The sequence below is a fragment of the Chinchilla lanigera genome, unplaced genomic scaffold, assembly GCF_000276665.1.
Source record: "Chinchilla lanigera isolate Chin_1 unplaced genomic scaffold, ChiLan1.0 scaffold00056, whole genome shotgun sequence".
NCBI classification, from domain to species: domain Eukaryota; kingdom Metazoa; phylum Chordata; class Mammalia; order Rodentia; family Chinchillidae; genus Chinchilla; species Chinchilla lanigera.
Window position 1 is genome coordinate 945,296 of NW_004955457.1, and position 22,412 is coordinate 967,707.

General features: G+C 35.3%; 1 protein-coding gene across 1 annotated transcript in view; it reads left to right on the plus strand.

The window, feature by feature from the left end:
• Positions 1-22,412, plus strand: part of Abca12 (ATP-binding cassette, sub-family A (ABC1), member 12) — a 176,773-nt gene that overhangs the window by 59,355 nt on the left and 95,006 nt on the right. The window contains exons 5-9 of the mRNA XM_013520777.1: positions 8,169-8,257; positions 10,201-10,298; positions 12,858-13,043; positions 15,097-15,275; positions 20,625-20,737. Coding sequence (XP_013376231.1) covers positions 8,169-8,257; positions 10,201-10,298; positions 12,858-13,043; positions 15,097-15,275; positions 20,625-20,737 — 665 coding nt within the window. The remainder of the gene's footprint in view (positions 1-8,168; positions 8,258-10,200; positions 10,299-12,857; positions 13,044-15,096; positions 15,276-20,624; positions 20,738-22,412) is intronic.

Sequence of the window (22,412 nt, forward strand, 5' to 3'; positions counted from 1 at the left end):
GTCATGGGAAACAACTTGGGACAGTTAATTGGTGGGCTGCTAATTCACACAAATTCTGTTGTTCTAATAAGGTAATTAGGGTTGTTGCTTAGAACAGTTCTGATGTTCCTTAATTCATTTATTAATTTATTCAAGAGATAATGACTGAGATGTTTCCATATGCCAGGCACCATTTCAAGCGCTATGATACGGAGATGAAGAAGATAATTTCTCTAGCATTTGATACTTGCATTTGAGTGAAAGACAATGCAAAAAATGAAGAGGCAAATAGATAAATAGTGTAATAAGATAATAATTGTGCCTGCTAGAAAATAAAGTAAGTTAGAAGAGAGGGATTTAATACAGTGGCAAGAGGGATGGAGTTATACTGTAGTTGAGTGGCATGGGGTTTGCTTAGCATATGTAGAGCCTTGGGTTTGGTCCTAGTAGTGGAAAAAAAAAAAAAAAACCCAAGAGTAAAAACCAAATAATAGGGTGGTAAGAAAAGTCCTCGGCTTGAAGGCAAATTTTAGATAAAGACTAGATGGATGAAGAGGCGCTGTTAGCAGCATGTGAGCATCTGGAAAAGAAGGACTCTGAGGTGGGGACAGACCCAAGCATTCGGAGGAACAGAAAGTCAGCTAACATGGCTGGAGCCCTGTGAGGGGCGCTCAGAGGGGATGGGGATGTGTTCACAGGAAGCACAAGGGAAAGAGCATGCAGACCCAACCAAGGAGGAAGACATAAAAGGATTTGAATTTTTACTATAGCGAGAAACCATTGGGAAGTTTTAGGCCAGGAAATGACATGATGTACTGTTCTGAGAACAGCATGCTGTAACGGATGCAAACATTATATCAGTGTATGTTTCTGTAAGAGATTAAATCCATCTAGAGCCTGTATCCTCTGGTGCAATCTGTGTAAAGGTGAGATGAAAGGAAGAACAGCATTCTCTGCTGTTGGAGAGTTCATAGTCGTCCCTGCATAAGTGACAAATTAGGCATGATTTATGCCAATGTTCCAGCTGAAGAAGGGAAATATTAAACCAATAGTGATAATAGGACATGGTGCAATGAGGAGTGCCAGAGGATTTCTGAGCTACATTCTCTCCATGTTCAGAGCAGGAGCTTTCAGCTGGAGTAATAACAAACAACAAACAACAAACAAACAAATACCTTCCTGAACAGGTGTAATTGAGATGGACACTTTGTGAAGCAAACCTTAAAAGATGTGTTAAAAACGTGAACACACATCATTTACAAATTGGACAGTTGGATTGCAGTCTCACCTGGTAATTTCTTATTTATACCTTTTTTCCTCCATGAAGAACTATGAAAGGTATAGTTAATCACATACATATGCACACACACATACACACTGTGTATGGAGCATAAATATTCTTCCCTTCAAAGGAATAGTTTTCCTTGTGATTGTATAGTGAATCTAATTCATTAGGGTGGGGTGATATATGTTGGTTTTGGAAGTAAGATTAAAGTTGAGGTTTATTTTCTGTTGACTATTCTCTGAATAGTTGGTCATGTCTACATCTTTTTACTTTTATTCTAAACTTAAGGTAATTTGTCTAGCTCAAGTTGTATATTGCTGTATATTCAGTATTTTTTCTGAGCTACCAAGTAATTGGAGCTTAATTTACGAAATTATGTACAGTAATAAATTGTATTAATGATATTCCCACCATGCTATTAACTTTTATGCTTTATATAGCTATGCAATGGAGCTGGTGCATGGTTACTGAGTAAACCATCCCACCAAATTGCTTTTTCCTAGTGAAGGAAGATTCAACAGCATAGCTTCATTAAGAAACAAAACAGTCTTCTGTTTCTGTACTGTAAGGGAAGAAACAAGTGTCACTTTCGTTCTCATCAAAAGAGGCCCACCATGTTTCTTTTAATAGACTGCTCTTCTGGAAGACAAGATCACACTGCAGTCACTATTCACTGGCCAGTCGCCAAGAGTTTTGATGTGATTTTTGCTTTTAGCACCAGCCTTCTGTTATTAAATTCATACTTCTCAAGGTATTAGCTTCAGGATTAGGGGCTTTAAAAAAAATTCCGCACTGTACCTAGGCATCTGCAAACAGAAATGTTTACATTTATGGTTTTCTTGCTCTTTTGCACAGATCTTACCCTTGTCCTTCCCCTACAGTGCCTCTAGGAATACATCAAACAGTGGGAGCCCTTGAGTACACCATAGTTCACACAGTTAGTGAATGGCAGAGAGCATCCCCGGGGCTCACAAGGTCATTATTTGGAGAAGTGATTCAGCAGTCCTGCGGAAGCTGGGAGAAACTGTCTCTACAGATGTGCTTCTTATCCTGGTTGACCCTCATCCATGAATCATGGTGTCTAAATTTATACCTTTCTTCTGTTGTACACCTTCCACAGAACTTGAAGAATAGCTAATGAACTTTATTCAGGCATAACTTTTAATTAGTCAAGGGTTGTATTTAATATTGAAAAATATAGATGAGTACCGAAATTAATCTAATTACTGGGAATGTAAGACAAGTGGATGTAAGTCGGGTGCTTGCTCTCAACTGACTGCATGATGAGATAGGATCTATGGGTCTCATATGGTTTTAATTTTGAACTATAACCACTTACTAACTATTTTAGCTAGAATTAGTATAAAAAGAAAAGTTCAAATTCATTTTCTAAGAACAAACAGGAAGAGTGTATTAAGCGCCATACAGCCCAAATTGTTCAGTCATTCAGTGAGAATGATTGAATTGTACAATGGGCTAGAGACTATGCAAGTCCCTGTATGTACAGAAATGAATAAGACACATTTCATGCCCTGTAGAATTTACAAACCAATTGGGATAGAGAGACAAGATGATTGGTAAATTACTTATAACATGGTAAATGTGATGACTGTCTAGCTCTCACTGTGCCCACAAAATTGGACACAGAGGGAGATCATTTACACAGGTTTCTTAGGACAGTGTTTGAGTCCAAGGACTGTGGATCATACTGTTGGGTGTTTGGGTGGGGAGATGTCAAGATAGTTCTCCCAGAGGCATTTAAGGGTATGATTAGTAAGGACAGCTAGCATGTATTCTAGCAGAATAAAAAAAGGGGTGTTTGAGATAGGTCATGGAGGAAGAATCTCAGAACTAAGTGAAAGAGAAAAATAGAGGGAGGCACACACAAGTCATCACAGAGGAATAGGGAGATGGCATGGCTTCTAACTGTGATAGAGTCTATGGATCACTGCATACACCCCACTTTCCTTGTAGGGTTGCCAAATGAATCTGCCCATAGAACAGAATTTGTACACTGTCTTCAGAAGACACTGTGAGTTTTTTCCTCCCTATTCCACCTCTTCCCAATACATTTTCATCCCCTGAAATATTTCTTTATCTGCCCAGCCGAGTGCCTCTGAAAACTTTTAGAAATCAATTTGTTCGGGTTACATAACTCTAAAGTCTTTCCTAAGCACATAAAAGACTCTAGGACAGGACAAATTAAAGCACTTCTCAATCTTAACTGTGGCTGGATTGTGAGGAGGAAGATGTTTTGAATGAGGACAAACTCAGATTATATCTGGAGCACAGATGATCTTTAAAGGATGAAGGTCAGGAGGAAATGTAAGATAATTAAAAATCTCCTGTGAGTGTCCTGCTTTGGGATAGCCAGGAATAATGGCTGAATCAAACACCACTTGGTCCTCAACGACCATCTGAGTGTCCTGAGTCTCTACCTGTAGTTAAGGTCAATAATGAATATCATCTGAAGCTGACATCGGAAGTGGGTTTAGAACATATTTCACGTCTTCTTTCCAGATGTCACTACATAATGATATAAATATAATTGTGAGGAAAAAGGAAAAATACATAGAAAAATTTAACTCACCCTAAGAGAAAAAAACTGTTAGAATTTTCCTTTCAGAAGCTGCCATATGTCTGTTTCCTAGCAAAGGTTCCTTTTATAGACAGAACTTACCGTGACACACACGGATATCACCTATCCAGGTACTTTTTCCCTCTCACAGGAAATACTGACATCCAGTACCGTTATGGTAGTATATATAAATGTGACATTTCCCAAATGTAACTGTTGGTAGACATGTCTGAGAAGAAGTCAAATCTATTCTGGGTTTAGTTTTCCTCCTAGTGTAATAGAATTCTTAAGTGCAAGATGTTTCCTTTATTGGATTCCTTTCCAAATATCGATCCATAAACGCCACTGAGGCAAAGTCCTTGTCTTCAGCATTTTCAAGAAAAGGTTCTCAGCCAACCCCATGGTAGTGTACATGCAACTTGGTCCAGTAAAAGTTGGTTAAATGATGCCATTATCACTTGGTGACTTGAGTCAGGCATTCTCAGCTCACTTCCAGAGTTGAATTTTCTAAAGTCAGACTGGCCTATGTGTCAAATTTGTAGGGCTTCTTAGTGCTGCATAGTGCTTTAATATACATCCCAGAAGTATCCAGTAAGAGGTAGACTCCGTGATTCCCTCAGAGCAATACTGTTAAGTCTCTTAAGCTGGTCTTGGGAAGTGGAGTGGGGAAAGCTTGTCACTGAACTAGTTTTGTGCAGTCTAGTGCAGAGTTTGCCAGCCTGGACATTATTGACACTTGGGATGGATAAGCCTTTGGATTGCTTTACATTGTTTAGAAGCATCTTTAGTCTCTATCTACTAGGTGTCATTAGCACTCTGTCCCTTACAGTTATGATGGCCAACTATGTCTCTAAACATTGTCAATATCCCCATAGGGTGCAGGCAAAATTGTCCCTGGAAGAGAACCACTGCTCTGGTGAAAAAGTGAAGGAAAAGTGTTGAGGTAACAAAAGTCTTGAAATAGGCTTCTGATTCTAGTCTACAAAATTACCAGTGATAACTCAGATTTGGGGGCCCTGTCACATGTTGTGATTATCCTCTGTGCATGCCCTTTCTTATCCATTACCATTAACTTATTGTAATCCCTGGGTTTCTTATTTGATTTGCTCACTGCAATACATATAAAAATAATTTAATAAATGTTGATGAGTTAATGAATGAATATGCCAGATACAGTATAAGATTCCCTGGATGCTTCCTCTCCCAAGGAAACTTGCAGAATCAGCTAGGTATCAGTGGAGAGCCAGCCAAAGCCATTTAGAAAAGATACCTCAGCCATCAATTGTTTCAAGTGATATTCTTTATTACCAAGCACACAGTGCTGGCCATGTGCTAAACATCCTACCATCTGCTAGTCCAGTACAGTGTAGATTTTTCTCAAGAATTTGCCAGTGTAAGGAGGGGAAAATTGATCATTACTACTGATAGAAATTCCTTTTATATATAGATAATGAAAATTTTAAAACCCATAAAGTGAAGGAGTTATATAACCCTGGGCAAGGTCCGATGCCTCGTCCTAATTTGCTAGTCAATGCTTGCAGGTTCCAGGGCTATAAAATAATAGGGCACATCCATTCTGCATTCTTAAGGTTCTAAGATTCTAGATGGACTATATTTTTGATGAAAAGGTAATGGTAGTGAATGCCTGTGATGACAGGGCCCACGCAGACACCCTGTACCCATATTTCTTGCTGTATCATACTCACAACTTTGTAAGATAGGTATTTGCAGTCCTGCTATGTAGATGAGACTCACAATGGCTGAGAATTTTTGGGAAGAGACAAAGTTGAAGTTCCAAAGGGGTCCTCCAGCTCCAGAGGTTTTTCTGTCATGCCACAGCAGTACAGGCTGTGTATTCTATCAGCCGCCAGCTCTTGTAGTCCCCTATTTACTGTGCTACGTATTGGGAACTTAAAGAATGATACATGGCGCCTGTTCTCAAAGATATCATAGCTTAGAATGGAGAGGTAGTGGCAACAGTTACTTAGGGATGTAAATAAGTTTGTGCAGGATAAGTTTGTGAAATAATGGAAAGGGTACTGTCTGTGGCCCATCCTGCTAAGAAGTATATAGCTCTTTCTCTAGAAGCATGACCATTAGATCATTAGAAAGTTCAGAGAATGCCGTTAGTTCCATAAGACTGACTTTCCTTTTATGGCTTTCTTACTAATTTAACAGAATTAATTACCTTTGTTTGAGGGAAGTAATTTGTATACCAACTGATAACCTTATTTCACATTTCTTACCTGTATACTCCCTGTTTCTTATTCATTTTGTGGTTTCCTTTTTATGTAAAGAAAACAGTTTTGATGTCTAATGGGAGTGGACACAAGCCATTATACCTCATTTTGTAAATCATAATAAAATTGAGGATATTTTTCAGGAAGAAGAGAAGCAAATCACACAGGATATCTGAAGTCCTCACTTCCACTGAAAGCCAAATGATAGGATATGAGCAACTATGTTACCATGGATACTTCCTGGTCCAAGAAAGGTCACCTTAGAAAGGGAACCTCCGTGATTCCTTGTCTGATGCAGCCACTTTACTGCTGAGGCAGCTCAAATCTGCTGAGCCAACTGTTTACTGGGAAGGAAATGAGCTTACTCTGTTTTGGTGTAGAAAAAGATTGGTAGGAAGACTAGAACACAAGATTCTGGATTGTTCTCTGTGGACCAGATGCAGCTTTTGCTGCTCCATGAGCATGCTATTTCAGATTCCAGTCACCTCTTCAATCACTTGTTTTTCTTCGTTCGGTTTTCTCCCCCACATCTATTTATTATTCAGTCTATTTTCTCTTGCTCAGTCATTGGTATTTCGATCTTGGTCATTTTTCCCTTTTGTGTTTGTTGCTGTCCCTGGTCCTTAAAATTTTTATGAAGGCAGTTTTTCATTTTATTTTCAAAATGTATTGATATTCAGTAGTTTTCCTTATAGTATTGCAATATGAACTTTAAAAAATCAAGAAAAAGAAAAAATAAACCCAACTTTCTCAAACTTTCTGAAACTTCTTTTTGAGAAAGGGAACAAAGTTCAGGTCAGTTCTTATTTTCATCTGAGTGGTGTTCCCACTGAAATAGCATACGGAATGTAGAAAGATTGAGGAGAATACAGTCATTGTCATGAATAATTCAAATATATATTAAAATGCACAACTTTTGTAACAACCAGTACATTTTAAGAGGAATATAGAAAAATACTGGAGAAGAGATATAAATATTACTTCTTCTTGTGATGAAATGAATGTATAAAAGGAATATGTACACAAAACATGACTTTTCATTTTAAATCACAAAGATCTTATTTCTAAAACAGAAGTCAAGCTAAACCACAATAGTAGATAAAACTTATAAATAGTAGGTAAAACTTCTTGCTATCTTTATGTATCTTTATTATGCTTTTTAATAAATGACCATAGAAAATTCACCATTTTCAGAATTCATAAAATCATTCATATTTAGATGTTTGCACTGATTTCACCTGTGAAATGTCTCTAATTTTTTTCAGTAACTTATTTTGAGATACATCCAGCTTTTCAAGAAAATATAATTATTTCTGTTTTATAAATAAGTAAATAGAAAGTGAATTTTTAAAAAGAGGACTACTAAATTGTGCAAATGTCCAATAATATTTTCTTCCAAAAGCTAGTGTGATGCATTGTACAGAAATTCCTGATGCCACAAAGCTATTATCATTTTGCTGACTTGCTTGGTAGAACTGAAAATCTGTTTTAATGCTATTCCTTTCATATCTGACATAAACCCAGTTTTCTCAAAAGTAAACCCAACCTGTGATGACACCAATCACAGTTCCTGGAGCATACTAAATAAATGTTTGGTTTTTTCCTTCTTCCTTAATCTATTTTAGAAGTACTAATCAACTCTGAAAAATCTTTAAAATGCCATCTATAATTTAACATACAAAACTGTTTTTCTTTCATTATTGACAAATAAATAGGCTTTTGTTGCAGTCTTCATAATACTCTTGGACTTTAATCCATTTGGAATCCAACTACTGAAGAGAAAAAACATAAATATTTGCAATATTTGGCTCTATTTTTACAACTAATTTCCTTTCTACAAGATTAAAATAAAATTGGTTATGTGTATACATTATCTAGGTCAGTTTCTATGGCCAAAAATTCACCTTGTAGGAAAGTTTATATATTCTTTGGTGTGTGATTAAGGGAGTTCTTCCTCACTGTCCTAGAAGGTAGATGAAAAATCAGGAAATTACTGGACAATCTGGATCTGTCACACAATACATTACTTTAACTAACTAAACTTAATGTGAGTGAAGTTATAGAGCTCTTGCTTTTTCTTTTCCAGTGAACTTATGAAAAAATCATCCAACCCAAAGAACAGCAATTTACCACTCCAGAGCACTCAAGTTCCAGACAGAAGACACACATCACCAGGTAAGCTACTCTGTTCTATAGAATTTAGAAAAGGCCTTTTAGAACCAGTTAGGCCTAATCTCTAAGAGGTTTATTCCTCAGCCTTTCCAAACAGAAGTGGAATGTTCAGAGTATCCATAAGAGTTCTAAATATTCCTCATGGTTACCTGAATGTAGTGTTATAATTATGCAAAATTCTTCATAGGAATTGCAAAAGAAATTCTTACTGAAAATCTCTATATGAGCAGAAACTTAGATGTTGAGAATTTCTTTTTGTCCCAGAACTGAATCTTAACTCTTGAGCTGTATACAACTCAATGATCTTGGGATGTCCAGAAAACCCAGTAGTACAACTGTTAGAAAGTATCTTAGAGATTTGTCCAATCTTTCCATTTTACAAGTCACAAATATAAGACTTTAAAATATCAACTGCTGTGTCAATAGACTTACAGAAGAGTTAGTGTTAGACTAATTTCTTGGCCACTACTCCTTGGTCTGTGTGCTTCTTCTTTCTACTTAATACTCAGTTTCACAATCTTCAGTGTGATTCTTTATTTGCTTCATAACTAGGAAAGTAGCTCTCAAACCTTTTTTGTATAAGAAATTTTCCCAACTTACCTCCTAAAAACACAGGTTTCTAAGCATTACCCCCAAGTGACACTAATGCTGTGGTCTTGAAATCTGTTCATAACCTGAAACTCTAAAACCAGAAGACTAATTTATATTCACTTGACAAATATATATTAGCTCCCTACTATCATATGCTGCAATGTCCTAGGGACAGAGGATATATTAGTGAACACAATAAATATTGTTGTGCTGGAATATGATCGTGCTCTGGGGAACAAAGAACATCTTTAAAACTGCCGTGGAATATTTAAGACACTATAATATTAAATAACATTCCATAACAAGTTGATGAACTAAATGAATAAAATCCTGGGCATTTAGTAGGAACATGATGGTTTTGAAGAACTAATGTTTCGTTATGAATGACCTGTGGGTATGTGGTTGAGAAGGTTAAAGCACAGTGCAAATAAGGCTATGGACTTATGGTCCAGTAAGCTTTGCTTTGCTCAATAGGCACAGATTAATGTTTCTCCCCCTGTCTAGTTATCTCCCACATATATTGCCTCAGCTTAGAGGAATCAAATGGTAAATATTTCAGCCCCATGGGCACCAGAATAAGGCATAAGCTTTAAAGATGAGTTTTTGGTATCTTGAATACTAAGATTCTTCGGGAGGATAGCAAATACTTAGGTATAAAATTTATAAAAGTCAACATACTGGCTTACTGAACATCCATGATATCAATATGAACGTACACTTCATCCAGCTAATGCTCTAAACCCAGAAAACTCTACCACATTATAAACAGTATTAGATGAGGTCACTTGGGAAATTGCTTAATTAGAATATACTATAGTCTGAATTAACTGCTTTATCCCATTCATTTGATCTGAAATATCATCCAGAAAGCACTTTGGGGAGGAGAGAATTTACGATGCTAAGCAGATTTCAGCATCCCTATCGGATAATTAAAAAGAAAGACCATTATCACCAGATGTGCATTGGCAGATCCTTTAAACAGATGTTGAATATAATAGATCTTTGGAGCTAGTGGAGACACCTCAAATCCTCCTGTCCTGCACAGAAATTATTCCCTTTATGGGGTAATAACATTGGTGATGAAGTTTAATGACACAAACTGGAATGAAAGCAAATGACGTATAAATGATTGGGAGAAACAACAGGGGCGAACCAAAGCTATCACAATTTTATGTGGAAAGAAAACCCATGGAATGTGCCATTTTGCCAAAATAAAAGTTTCATGGAAGAGGCATGTTTAAGCACATTCTTGCTGTGGGGTTTATGAGGCTACAAAGGAGAGTTATGGATTCTTATGTGATCCTGCCCATTTTTGTGTATATGTTTAGAATTTTAATATGTTCTTTCTTCTCTAGCCACAGTATTTCCTAGTCCAAGTCCTGATTTGGAAAGTCCTGGAACAGTAGCTTTCAATGGCAGTCAAGTGCTTGCGTGGATCCTTGGTCTGGAAAAGGTAACTTCATTTAGTTTTGTAGTGGGCGGTTAGTAAAGAGGTTGAACCAACGCATGTCAGGTTCGCAGAGGGATCTTTCACACAGGAAGATATTTGAAGCGCCTTTCCCACTGAAGTAGTAGTTCAGGCACATTCTTTCCTTAGGCTTTCTTCAATAACAATCTAATTTAAGACACAGTGAATTCCTTAAGTTCTTGATCATTTATTTTCCCTCTCCATAAGTTCCTTAACTGAATTTAAAGTTTTCATTTAGTAAGAAGTTAGGTGACCTTAGATGTGATCTTGTAATTTTCAGAAGCAAGGGAGAAAAACCGAAGCGTTAACATCCTTTGAATTTGCTGACTCATCCAAATGAAGATTGTCTTTGGAAAAATTAGAGCTATGGGGAATATCTCTTCAATGTAGGAAAATCCTCTGAGCACATTTTTCCGGATTTTACTAATGGATTTGGCTTCATTTCTAAGTGATTACTTTGTGATTTCCTAGATTGCAAGATAATAAATATAATTTTTATAAGGGGCATGAACTGGTAGCCTGTGAGCTCAGTGTGTGTGCTCTGCGTGTGCATGCATGTGTGTATAAGCGTGTGCGTGTATGTGTGTGTACAGGGATTTTAGGAAATTAAATCCGAATGGCTGCAGGCAGACAAGGCCTCTTCTGTTGCCTACAGTCTTCACTTTACCTTGCCTTCTCACAGCCAGTCAGATTCATGCACTGAAATTATTCGGCTGCATGGTGGACATTGAGCCCTGCTTTACATTCTTTTCAGAAACGATGAGAAGATCATTTGATAATTTTCAACACGGTGCACTAGAAATATTATCCCCTCTCTTCTATCAGACTTATATACATATTTTAGTAATTCATCTACGTAGCAGCAATTTCTTCCATCTAAATTATGAGACACATCACTGACCTTTATGCACATTCTGGTAACTGTAACCACTGTTGCTTAATCTATCTTTGTTAATGACTCTTAAGTTAACATTCTGTCAGTTGAGGGATCTCAACAAGCTAGGTCATGTGTATAAACAAAAACATGGCACAAGAGTGGATGCCAGGAAAAGACACCATACTCATCCAGGGAAATCTGCGAGTGCTGGCTGAGATAGACTCTTCCACTGGGCACAGTTCAGATATTGTCTAGTTTATATAGTATTTGAGGTTTCTGAAACTCCCTGTCTGAATGAGGAATCTCTTCTATATACCCAATTAACTCTAGTCTCAAATTTTCTCCAAATTGGGCCAGTCTCGAAAGTAGGGAAAATTATTCGGTTGCATTCACTGACCCATATTGGTTCCTAGAAAACTCTTGCATTAGGTGAGATAAATTCTTTAATATGTAGAATGGTAACACTAGTCTCAAAAGTACAGCTTTATTGTGTCAAAACTCCCTAGTTCTCTTTTTCATATGGAATGAAAGTTCAGAATTTTGTGAAGCAGCACAAAGCCATATACCCAAGGGAGATAGGAAAAAAGAAATGAGTTTTATATGTATAGATACATATTTTTAGAGTAGCTGAAGCAAGAAAGGGATGTAAAAAGTAAGATGACATATTGTTGCCTATGTCAGCAATCCCTCAGATTCCTCTCTCTTTTTCTTTACTGCTTTCTGCAACTCTTGCAAGAACGAGTAGAGAAATCACTTGGGAGTGAGTTTATGTGTAACGCTAGACAAAGATACGGATGAATGACTAGAAGGTCTAGCACTTATAGTACATCTTAGATAAGTGGATCCTGTCTTGTTCCATTATATTTAGAAGTTCAGTCACTGGAAGGCAGAGTGTAGACTTTGTGATATAGATTTAAGGGGATGATAAAGTTGGGCCTCACCTCACAGGGTTATAAGAATGATCTTTACAAGGAACCCTTAAACTGCTACAACTAAATGTATGTAGTCCACTCTGTGAATACCTAAACAAATAACTGGTAATGAAGATTATTGAACCTGTGACTAAACTGCACTATGGGATATATAGGGGGATGATAATGATTGTAGTATAAAAATAATTGTCAACTATTGTTTTCAGTTGTATTTATATATTTTCCTTTTTTCTTTCTATGTATGAGACTGAAATGAAACATAATCCATCTTTCCAGTTGTGTAAATAAACACAGTTGTTCCTAAGAATAGATCTTTGAAACTCCCTCTTTTGGAAATCTAAAAATTCTGACCAGTTTTCTAGAAATATCACAAAGAGTTAACATACTTGAGTTTCTGCTGCCCAATGCCCAGGAAAAATGATTTTTTTGCATAAATATTTGTGTCAAAAAATTGGTGCATGTAAGTTTTCTGGTCAGAGACAGGAAGTAAATTCAGTTAAACAAATCATATGTAAACCATTTAAACCACACAATATCAAGACTTACCATGTCCATACCTACTCTCCATACCTTCCAAGGTCTAAATTAGGTGAATTTTATTTACTTGAATAGTTTTTATAATAATTCAGAAATTTAAAATGGCGAGTGTGAGGAAAAGTTATTTTTTCTTGAAGAGTAAGATGTTTTAAAATTTACATTTACTAACATCATGCCACTTTTCTTACACATTTTTAGCTGATAAAAGAAAATTCAACCTCAGAAGATGTACGAAAAGAACTGTGTGAGAACTATCCAAGATACAGGGCAGATTATAACTCTTTTTGGCCCACTCTAGGAAAAAATATCTTTGACAACTTTTGCCTTTCCAATCTGACTCTTTTTGAGTCTTCTTTCCAAGAACTAAAAGAACAGTTCTCTCAGGTGAGTATAGATCTCTTAATATGACCCAAATCTCATAAGCAATTGGAACAGGTGTACTGTTTCCTTTCTCTCTCTCTTTTTTTTTTTTTTTTTTTTTTTTAAGACAGGGTCTCACTATTCAGTTCAGGCTGGCCTTGAGCTCACTTTGTAGCTCAGGCTGACCTTGAACTCATAACGATCCTCCTGCCTCAGCCTCCTGAGTGTTGGGATTACAGGCGTGTTTCCTTTCTTGAATCTACAAAATGACTGAACATGAATCAGAGAGGGAGTTTGTAGCTCACATGGACTGAGAAATGGTGCATGGATTCCTCACATTGACATCTGCACACAATGTTTAATGTTACGTCATGTTCACTTATCATTGAAATGTGCAGGATTGAAATGATTTCAATGCTAAATTAGAAATATTGCATTATGAATGTAGTTGAGGATAACGATATGCAATGTAACAACCACTGTTGATTTGTATTAATTTGTCTTAAGACTCTGTATCACTTTGAATGTTCTTGCTTTGATTTGTTTATGTTCGTGATACTGGTATGCTCCTACTGTTCTATTTTTTTGTTTGTTTGTTTCTCATGTACTACTTTCTTTAAAATAAAAAAAGAAAGAAATATTGTAGTATAGTTAGTGTACACACACCTTTGTAGATGAAATAAATATAGCTTTGCTGAATGGTCAATAAACATGGACTGTTTTCTCTCAGATCTGTAAGTGAGATTACTCAGGGTACAATGCAAGTTTAATAATTAAACTATCAGATCAATAGAACTACCAGAAGTTAGAATAATTTCTTTTCCTCACTGACCTCAAATCTAATTTTCAAAAGCTGAATTTTGATGAAACTACATATCCCTCTCACTAAAATAATACACGTCAGAACCAAGGACATCTACTATAAGATGTAATGACCACTGGTGCATACTACTCTTAAATAACATTGATGAAAATAAGATACTAATGATCTACACTCATTGAAATCCACATATAATGAAATATCAAAACATTAAGAATTCTTTTGAAATTATACACAGGAATAAATAAAACATGTCTACTTCTAGTATTTTAAATTTCATTCTCTGAAATTTATTAAAATTTAAAAAAATACCTTTTAGTAGTATGAGTTTTCCAAAAGAATTAGAGTAGAGACACTATGTAATAACCCCAATCCAATACAAAGCACTTCAAATCCTTTCTTAACGCACTTGCCAGTTGTAAAGAGTAGATTGTGTGGTCAAATATATATTCCAAATTTTTTTGTTAGTATGAAAGACCTTGAATTAAGATGGATTGAAGGCTCAATTCTACTAGTACTGATAAGCTTATTAAGAAAATTGTTTTGAGTCAAAATATAATAAAGAAAATACTTTACCTCTGAAAATACTAGCAGGATCCCATGATCTAGAATAAAACCAAAACCCATGTTTTTTTGTTTGTGTTATTATTGTACAGGTTCACTCAGTAATAGTCATTCATTATCAGTAAAGTGCCCGGCATTGCAAACAGATCTTTGGAAATATTTTACTGCATTCCATATTTGTAATTCTAATAGTAAACATTTTTGTGGATATATTTCTACATATGATAATATACAATGTATATTATGAAAATATCTGTACCATATTTCTATATCTTAATTGTTTACATATTAGTTTTAAGGGTTCTCCACCCAAAAATGTAAGCTCTAGTAAAAGTAAGCTTCAGAAAATCAGGTCTCAAGGAAAAACAAAAACATTACTCAGAAGCTAATTTTGTTTTAAGAATTTAGTTTTGATTTACTGACATTTAATTTAAAATATTTTACCAAAATATAGCTTTGTTAATGAAACTTTCACTATGCAAATTTCTGGATCTATAGGGAAAACATCCAATTATGTTGATGAATATTAGAAATGATTGCAGTTTTTCTAGATAAATGATGGCTTCAAATTGAGTGAAACTTTGAAAAAAAAACTGCTTATGTGCAAATCTAGATGTTTGATGCTTTCGATGACAACAAACCATGGGATTACAAATATTGAAGTTTCATTCACTCTGTTTTTATTTTTTTAAGATATCGAGAGATCCCACTAACCAGAAGCTGGTGTTTCAGGAAATAGTCAAAGTGCTGTCCTTCTTTTCACAAGTGCAGGAGCAGGCAGCCCTGTGGCAGCTTCTCTCTAGTTTCCCAGATGTATTTCAGAATGACACATCAGTAGGCAATCTGTTTGATGTTCTTCAAAAAGCAAACAGGTAAGACAATGTTAGAATTTAAGTGGAATATCATTGTTCACAAAGAAGGCTTGTGTTTGTTAGTACTTCCTGTAAGGATTACTGTTAGGTAGGTACTTTATTGCAGAGCAAATAAACTTTCAGCACCTTACTGCAGATTGGAGCAATGAAGGCGAGTGGGTTAGTTAAGCAAAAAAGCATCATATATTATGGTCATCAAGTTCATCAAAGAGTCCATAAGGAAGTGGAGGAGTACTCTCCTTCACAGCTGTGTCGTCACATGTATGGCAGAGTGTCTGAGACTGAGGTATAGCAGACCCAGTGGTAGGGTGGATCAGTGACTCAGGCTCATTCAAGGACAACCTGAGCTCTCTGCATCTGTCATTTAAACTGCCAAAGAATAAAATAGCTCCATGTCACCTCAAGGGACTTGGCCTCCCTTGTGTATATCCAGTTTATAAGTGATTTTTGGCTTTTTTTTGGCATATATTTCTAAAAGATTTAAATTTTTATAAAATAATCACTATAAAGTTTGTTTTTCTCATAAAGTCAGTTTGGGCATGACTAGAATTTAGAGTTTAATGGTCAGTGCCTAGGTTTTGACATTCCTGTGCTAATTTGCAAGTGTACATTAAAAGAAAACAATGTCATCAACAATGATCAATTATTAAGTGACTATCACAGGTCAGAGAATATACTGGATCCTTAGTATATTATTAGATTTGAACTTTTTTTTTGGTACTGGGAATCAAACTCAGGACCTTGTGCTTGCCAAGTAGGCACTGTGCCACTGAGCTATATCACTGATCCCAGATTCAATCTTAAAATAAACTCATTGATCATATAAATAAGGTAACAGTTTCATAAAAGTCAAGTATTTGCTGATAGTGCAGCTAGCAGAATTTGAACCTCAGTTTCCTATCTCCAAAACTTGGCTGCTTCTCTAGAATGTCATTAGTAGCATGCTCTACTCTACTTTCAGTGGTAATCAGAAGAGATTGCCCTCACCTTTGGAATGCTCCTAAGAGCTTATATCTGGTCAAAGACTTTATAACAAGTCCCATATTGGAACTTTAATCTCATTTGATTTTCACAATAGTGTTTTGAGATTGAGAAAACAGATTCCCATTTTAAAGAGAAGGAAAAACTTTATGGAGGTCACATGACCTCCCCAAGGTCCGACAACTACTAGTACAAGGCAAAGCCAGGACCTGAGCTCAAGAAATGCAAAACTACATCCTCTGCTCTTTCCATGATGGGACAACATAATTGAAGTACTAAGGAGAAGATAGCACAACATGTAATTCTCTGGATTGCTTCTTGTTTTAGTTCTTAGAGAAATTTTCGGTTACCCAGAATTTTGACACTTGATCTTCTTCCTCGTATTTATATTCTCTCTTGAAAGAAAATAGATGAATTAGTTAGAGGTAAATGGGAATCATTTAAATTGTATTGTGCAGAAAGGGTCAGATTCATATTCAAACCACAAATAAGATATCACTACACATTCAATAGAATGGGTACAGTTTTAAAATTTGGATAATCCAAAATGTTGACAAAATGTAGAGTAATTAAAATTTTCGTACATTGCAAGTTAGAGTAGAAAAAGATGCAATTTGGGAAATCATGTGACATCTTTTAATGAAGTGAGGCAATAGGTCCCTATTGTAGCACATTCTACTCTTGGATATTTATCCAAGAAAACGAAACATGGTCAGATGGAGCCTTTTTTTTTTTTTTTTTTTTTTTTTTCCGGCATCGGGAACCGAACTCACGACCTTGTGCTTGCCAGGCAGGCGCTTTTGCCACTGAGCTAAATCCCCAGCTCCTGGTCAGATGTCATTAACAGAAAACTTTTAAATATGCTTGGGTCAACTTGAGTATTTGAATTTTCCTTTCAATCTGTAAACTTAATAAAATCTAAATACTGAGTAAGACTTTTCAGGGAAAATTTAGAATTAGCATTGAGATACTCATAAGTACAAAACACATAGTGAAATTTGAAGACTTGGTATAATAAAGGGGTTCAGATATTTTATTGATATTTTATATTGATTAAATATTGAAAAGATGAAAGTTTAGATATATGAGGTTAAATAAAGTATATTAATTTCATTGTTTATTTTAAATTTCTTTAACTACTACAGCATTCAAATAAATTTCTTGCTTTTTTATTGGAACATTCGTTGAAAGTCAAATCTTTATCATCACTTTTGATTAAGTTGACAGTGTCATTAAAAGATATACTTTCCTCACAAAAATGTACTTTATCATCAAGTTATAGTCTCATTGGCTTATCTTACTTTTTGTTGAATAAATAAAAGAGACAGAAAGACCACATAGAAACTTTCATTTCCTTTAGCAGCTATTATTTTTTTAAGTTACAGACTGTATATGTACAAGCTAGTCACCAAAATCAGCTTATATAATATAAAGGTATGATGGAAAATAATGGAAATGAACAATCTCAAAAGTCAAGAACAGTATATGAAAAATCATGCAAACTTTTCACCTTTCATGTGGAAAGGCTATATTGAAATATAAATCATCAAACTCTTTTAAACAGTTACATTTATGCACAAAAGTGATTCATTTTGGATAACTTCCCCTTTTGTACGATGAAGAAGAAAAAAATCTATGAAGTAAATGAAAATATTTTAAACAATGGTTCAAAGGATTTCAGAGAAGACGGGGGCCAGGTGTCATTATTGTTAGTAAAAGAAATATTCAAATTACTGATGCTTTATTAACAATATTAAGAATAGGGCCAGGGATATAGCTCACTGGCACAGAGCCTGCTTGTCAAGCATGGGGACATGAGTTCGATTCCTGGTACCATAAAAAAAACAAAAAAACAAAAAACCATATTAAGAACAATAATGCTGTTGGTTTAATTGAAATTGTTATGAGCTAAGTACTTGGAATTATTACTGTGGTACAACAGATCAGGTGAGTTAGACCAAATGCATCGCCAGGAGGTTGACCAAGATGTACCACATTAACCCTGTTCAACTGGTGCCGATGGTTGCTAGGATTCAGAAGCAACTCAATGTCTTGAAGTCAGCATAAAAATACCTTGTGCCAACAGTCATATATAAAGAGTAGATATGAAAAAGATAGGTAAAACATTAGAAGCATAGCTGGTATAATAAGCTAATAATGCTTGGAGTTCTGTGCATACATATTCTTTCTTCTTTCATGAAAACCAGAACAAAGTTTCTAGGGCATACACATAGAGTGTATAGAACATATGGTTTGAGATTAGACCCCAGCTCTACTTATTACCAGCTGGTTAACCTTTATAAGTTATTTAACTTTTTCAACTTTAGTTTTCCTATCTGCAAAACAGGACAAATAAAACTGATTTCATGGAATTATTAGAGAACCAAATTTAAATATGTATATATACATACATACATAATTGATGTGTATTTACTTAAGCATACATAACTACATGTATATCTCTATATTAAAAACTAGAGGGGCCAGCGATATAGCTCAGCAGCACAGTACCTGCCTGGCAAGCACAGATCCTGAGTTTGATTCCAGGTACCAAAAAAGAAAAAGAAACTAGAGCACACTTAAAGTTTAGCTCTAAACATATTTCATTTCTATCCAGGGCACTAAATATTAAAGTGGTTTTAAGTAAATTTTAAAATTGCAAAATATTATAGAATGCTTTGAGATGCAGACCCGCATACTTGACATATTGTTAGAGTAAGCTTTCAGTTTTCTGAGACAGTTGACGGGGAAACTATTAGCTAATTTGTACTACATTTAACTTAACAATGGCAAATTGTTAAGAAAAGCCTTTTGTTCTGTTATCACTCAAAGCACTGACACAGCCTTGATTACTTTTATAAATTATATTATTAGTGAAATTCAGGCATATTTGGGTAGGTGCAACATTTCTGTAAAAGTATGATAATGATAAGATAAAAAGGTATTTCTTAACTGGGTGTGGTGCACACTCCTGTAAGTCCAACTACTGGGTAGGCTGAGGCAGGAGATCAAAAGTTTGAGTTGAGTTTGAGCAATTTAGTGACCCATCTCAAAATAAAAGTTAAAAATGTCTGTGGATGTAGTGCAGTTCTAGAGCACTAGACTGTTGGACATGAGATCTTGGGTTTGAGTTTCAGTTCAGCCAGAAAATAATCCTGTAAGCAAAAAAGTTTCTTAAGTAGTCAATTGATTTTTGAAGTATAGAATGAAATCACAGGAAAGAAAAGTTTCTGACTTTGTCCCAACTGCAGACTGCCTGTCTTACTGGTAAGAGAAAAGCTATGAAGATAGTGCCTTTGTTTTGGTTATTTTGGGTTTTTTTCTTTTCTCTTTAAAATGAAAAACAAAATTTATATGTTTATACAAGGATAGCTGGGATAGGTGTATTGTTGATGTCTGTGGTTTATTGAAAGGAACAGTTAATGCTTAAAATTTTCTTTCTTCTTCACCAATTTTGCACGCTTGTATCTGGTAATCAGAATGACAGATTTGGAGACAAAAATATGCAGTATGAGAATCATTGTTGAATTCCTACCATCTTGTATGGTGCAGCTCTATATCATTTCCATGTTTTTTTATTACTTGTTATTGATTGTGTGATCAGTCTTGCATTCTTACATCTGGTGGACTGAGCAACTTCATTGAAGATAACAGTATGTAGTGTAGCAACCATTGTTAATCCCTATCATTTTTGTTTTGAGGTCATGTATAGTTTTTGTTGTTTCTGTGATGTTTTTGTTTTTGTCTTCATTATTGTTGTTTTGTTAGTTTTTTTCTCTTTAAAAAAAGACAGGGCCAGTTAGTATGGAAATGAATTTTGAACTATCTCTGGATTAGTGCTGTTTGGCATCTTCAAGGATAAAATACCATTATTAATTCAGGAAAGATCCATTTTTCCAAAATACTATCATATGTTTAGCAGAAGATAAATGTTTATAAGATGTTTGAACAATAACTATTCCTGAAAATGGGGTTCTTTATCTGAGTTTGATTTTTAATGAAAATAACTTCTAATATTTATTTTATTCCTTTAATTCAAAAGGGTATCCTTTCACTGCAAGTTGCTTTTCCTAACTACTTGCTTATAATTCTTAGCAGAAAAGAGAGGATGGGAACTTTCCTCCTTTATTTCAAAGTCTTTGCCTTCTGAAGCTTCATAATCCCAGAATCATAAAGCTCTCCGTTCTGGTTCAGGAAGATTTTTGTTGGGATTTTGTGTGTCAACAGAAAACATGTAATTAAATTACAAAAGCAGCATCTTTTCGGAATAATTTTCTATACTACAGTCATTTTCTCCTTGAATTCCCTTTTGTTTCTGACTACAAGCCTTGAAACACAACCTGGTGTAATTGTTTTTTCACTCATTAGGGCGCTGCTGGCCCTGCAGAAGGTTTATCCCCGGGTTGAAGCTAACGAAGGTTTCAGAGCCCTGCAGAAGTCTCTTAAACATCTGCTCTACACTCTCGACTCCCCAGTGCAAGGTATTCTCTTCCCATCTCACTGTATTAAATTCAGAATCACAAAGCCCATTAGACATGTAGAGCGGAGTGTAACTGCAGTATTCATGTTTAGATATTATTCTTAGATGGGGACATAGGCTACAAATAAATCTGGACCTCTAGCAGCAGTATAAAGAAAGGGAGAAATGGCTGAAAAGGTTTTCTAGGTTTTTTACTTATATGAAAATGATGCTTGGCATTACATGTCTATATCTGTTTACATGAGAAACCACTTTGAAGATATCAATATGTAATACAACAAGCATTGTTAATTCCCTACCACTTTGTTTGTAACTCCGTACTGTCTGTACTGTTCCTTTGCTATTTTGTAAAATGTTGTCTGTCTGTTAATATTTTCCTCCTTTTATTTTTAAAATAAGAAAAAAAAAGAAAATGAATATTGGGAGCTTATAAAACTGTATTTAAATTTGGGATGGACAATAAATATCAGAGAGCAAACTTCAATGAATAGATTTTCGGAACCACATTCTTATTACAAGATTTTTGCCATTTCTAAACTTCAATTTTAAAAAATTAGTAGAATGTGCTTTTGTAAAAAATACACCCTCAAGTAACTATCTTGAAAATGCATGATGGGCACCTCACCGTGATTACACCGGTGAGTCCCAGTCACCCCCAGGAAGGTAAGGTGCAGCAAGTTGCTCACAAGTCAGGAAACATCACCTTTGCCTCTGTAGAACAGCATTACCCCTCTGCACAGGGAAGCACGTGGAAGATACACATGCAGGCACATGCAGACAACAGTCCAGGGCTATAAGAAATAAATTCCTAGTTCCTAAATAAAATGTTGGGTTAACATTTACCTTTCCTGAATAAATTTAGAATTATGTTTCTTACCTGAGTTTGTCAGCTTTTAAGTATACGGACTTCCACTTTTTCCTTATAAAGTAAGCAACCTGAGAGCATTAGGACAAAAGTTGACTGTTCATTGTTTTGTCTTAAAATTCCAGTTTGTATATGAGAAACAGGTGTGAGAAGGCTTTGAGGAATTCTCACTGGAGGGTCAAACGTACAATTGCATACCGGTTTCTATTAGACTAGAGATTTTTATGTCTATGTTTACATAATTAATGACTAGCTTGTGAGACTGATTGTTGTTAAATTTAATGGTCTTGATGAGCATTAGAAAATAAAGCTTACTCTTTGAAAAGTCTAGCCAGAAAATCAGGCAGTGCACTAACAAATACTAATTCTTTCTTCTGTATTTTTTATATTTGCATTTTAATGACTTCAGAATTTCACATTTCTTCTTACTGTTCTTTCCCTTTTTATCTTCAGACTCACACCTTCTAATTAATATAAAATGATAAAGTTGAGATGTTTTTTCTAAAGGACAAAAGCTCACCTATATCTTAAAAGTCAGACAAGTAATCAGCGCTTCCTACTAATGATGCAGTAGGACACTTTTCTGGGTGAATGATGTAATTCAGTTTTAAATATTTAACAATGGTCTTGCCTGACGTCTGAATATGTTAATGATTTTGTCAAGTACTGAAACGCATCATCCTATGGTCAAGATGAGAGGAAACACTTTGGAAAAAAATGTATTCTTGTCTGAAAATTTTGATGTACTTTTCTTTCTATCAATCATAATGGAGAGACATTTTCTTCGTATCATTTCTTTTAAATTTCATGC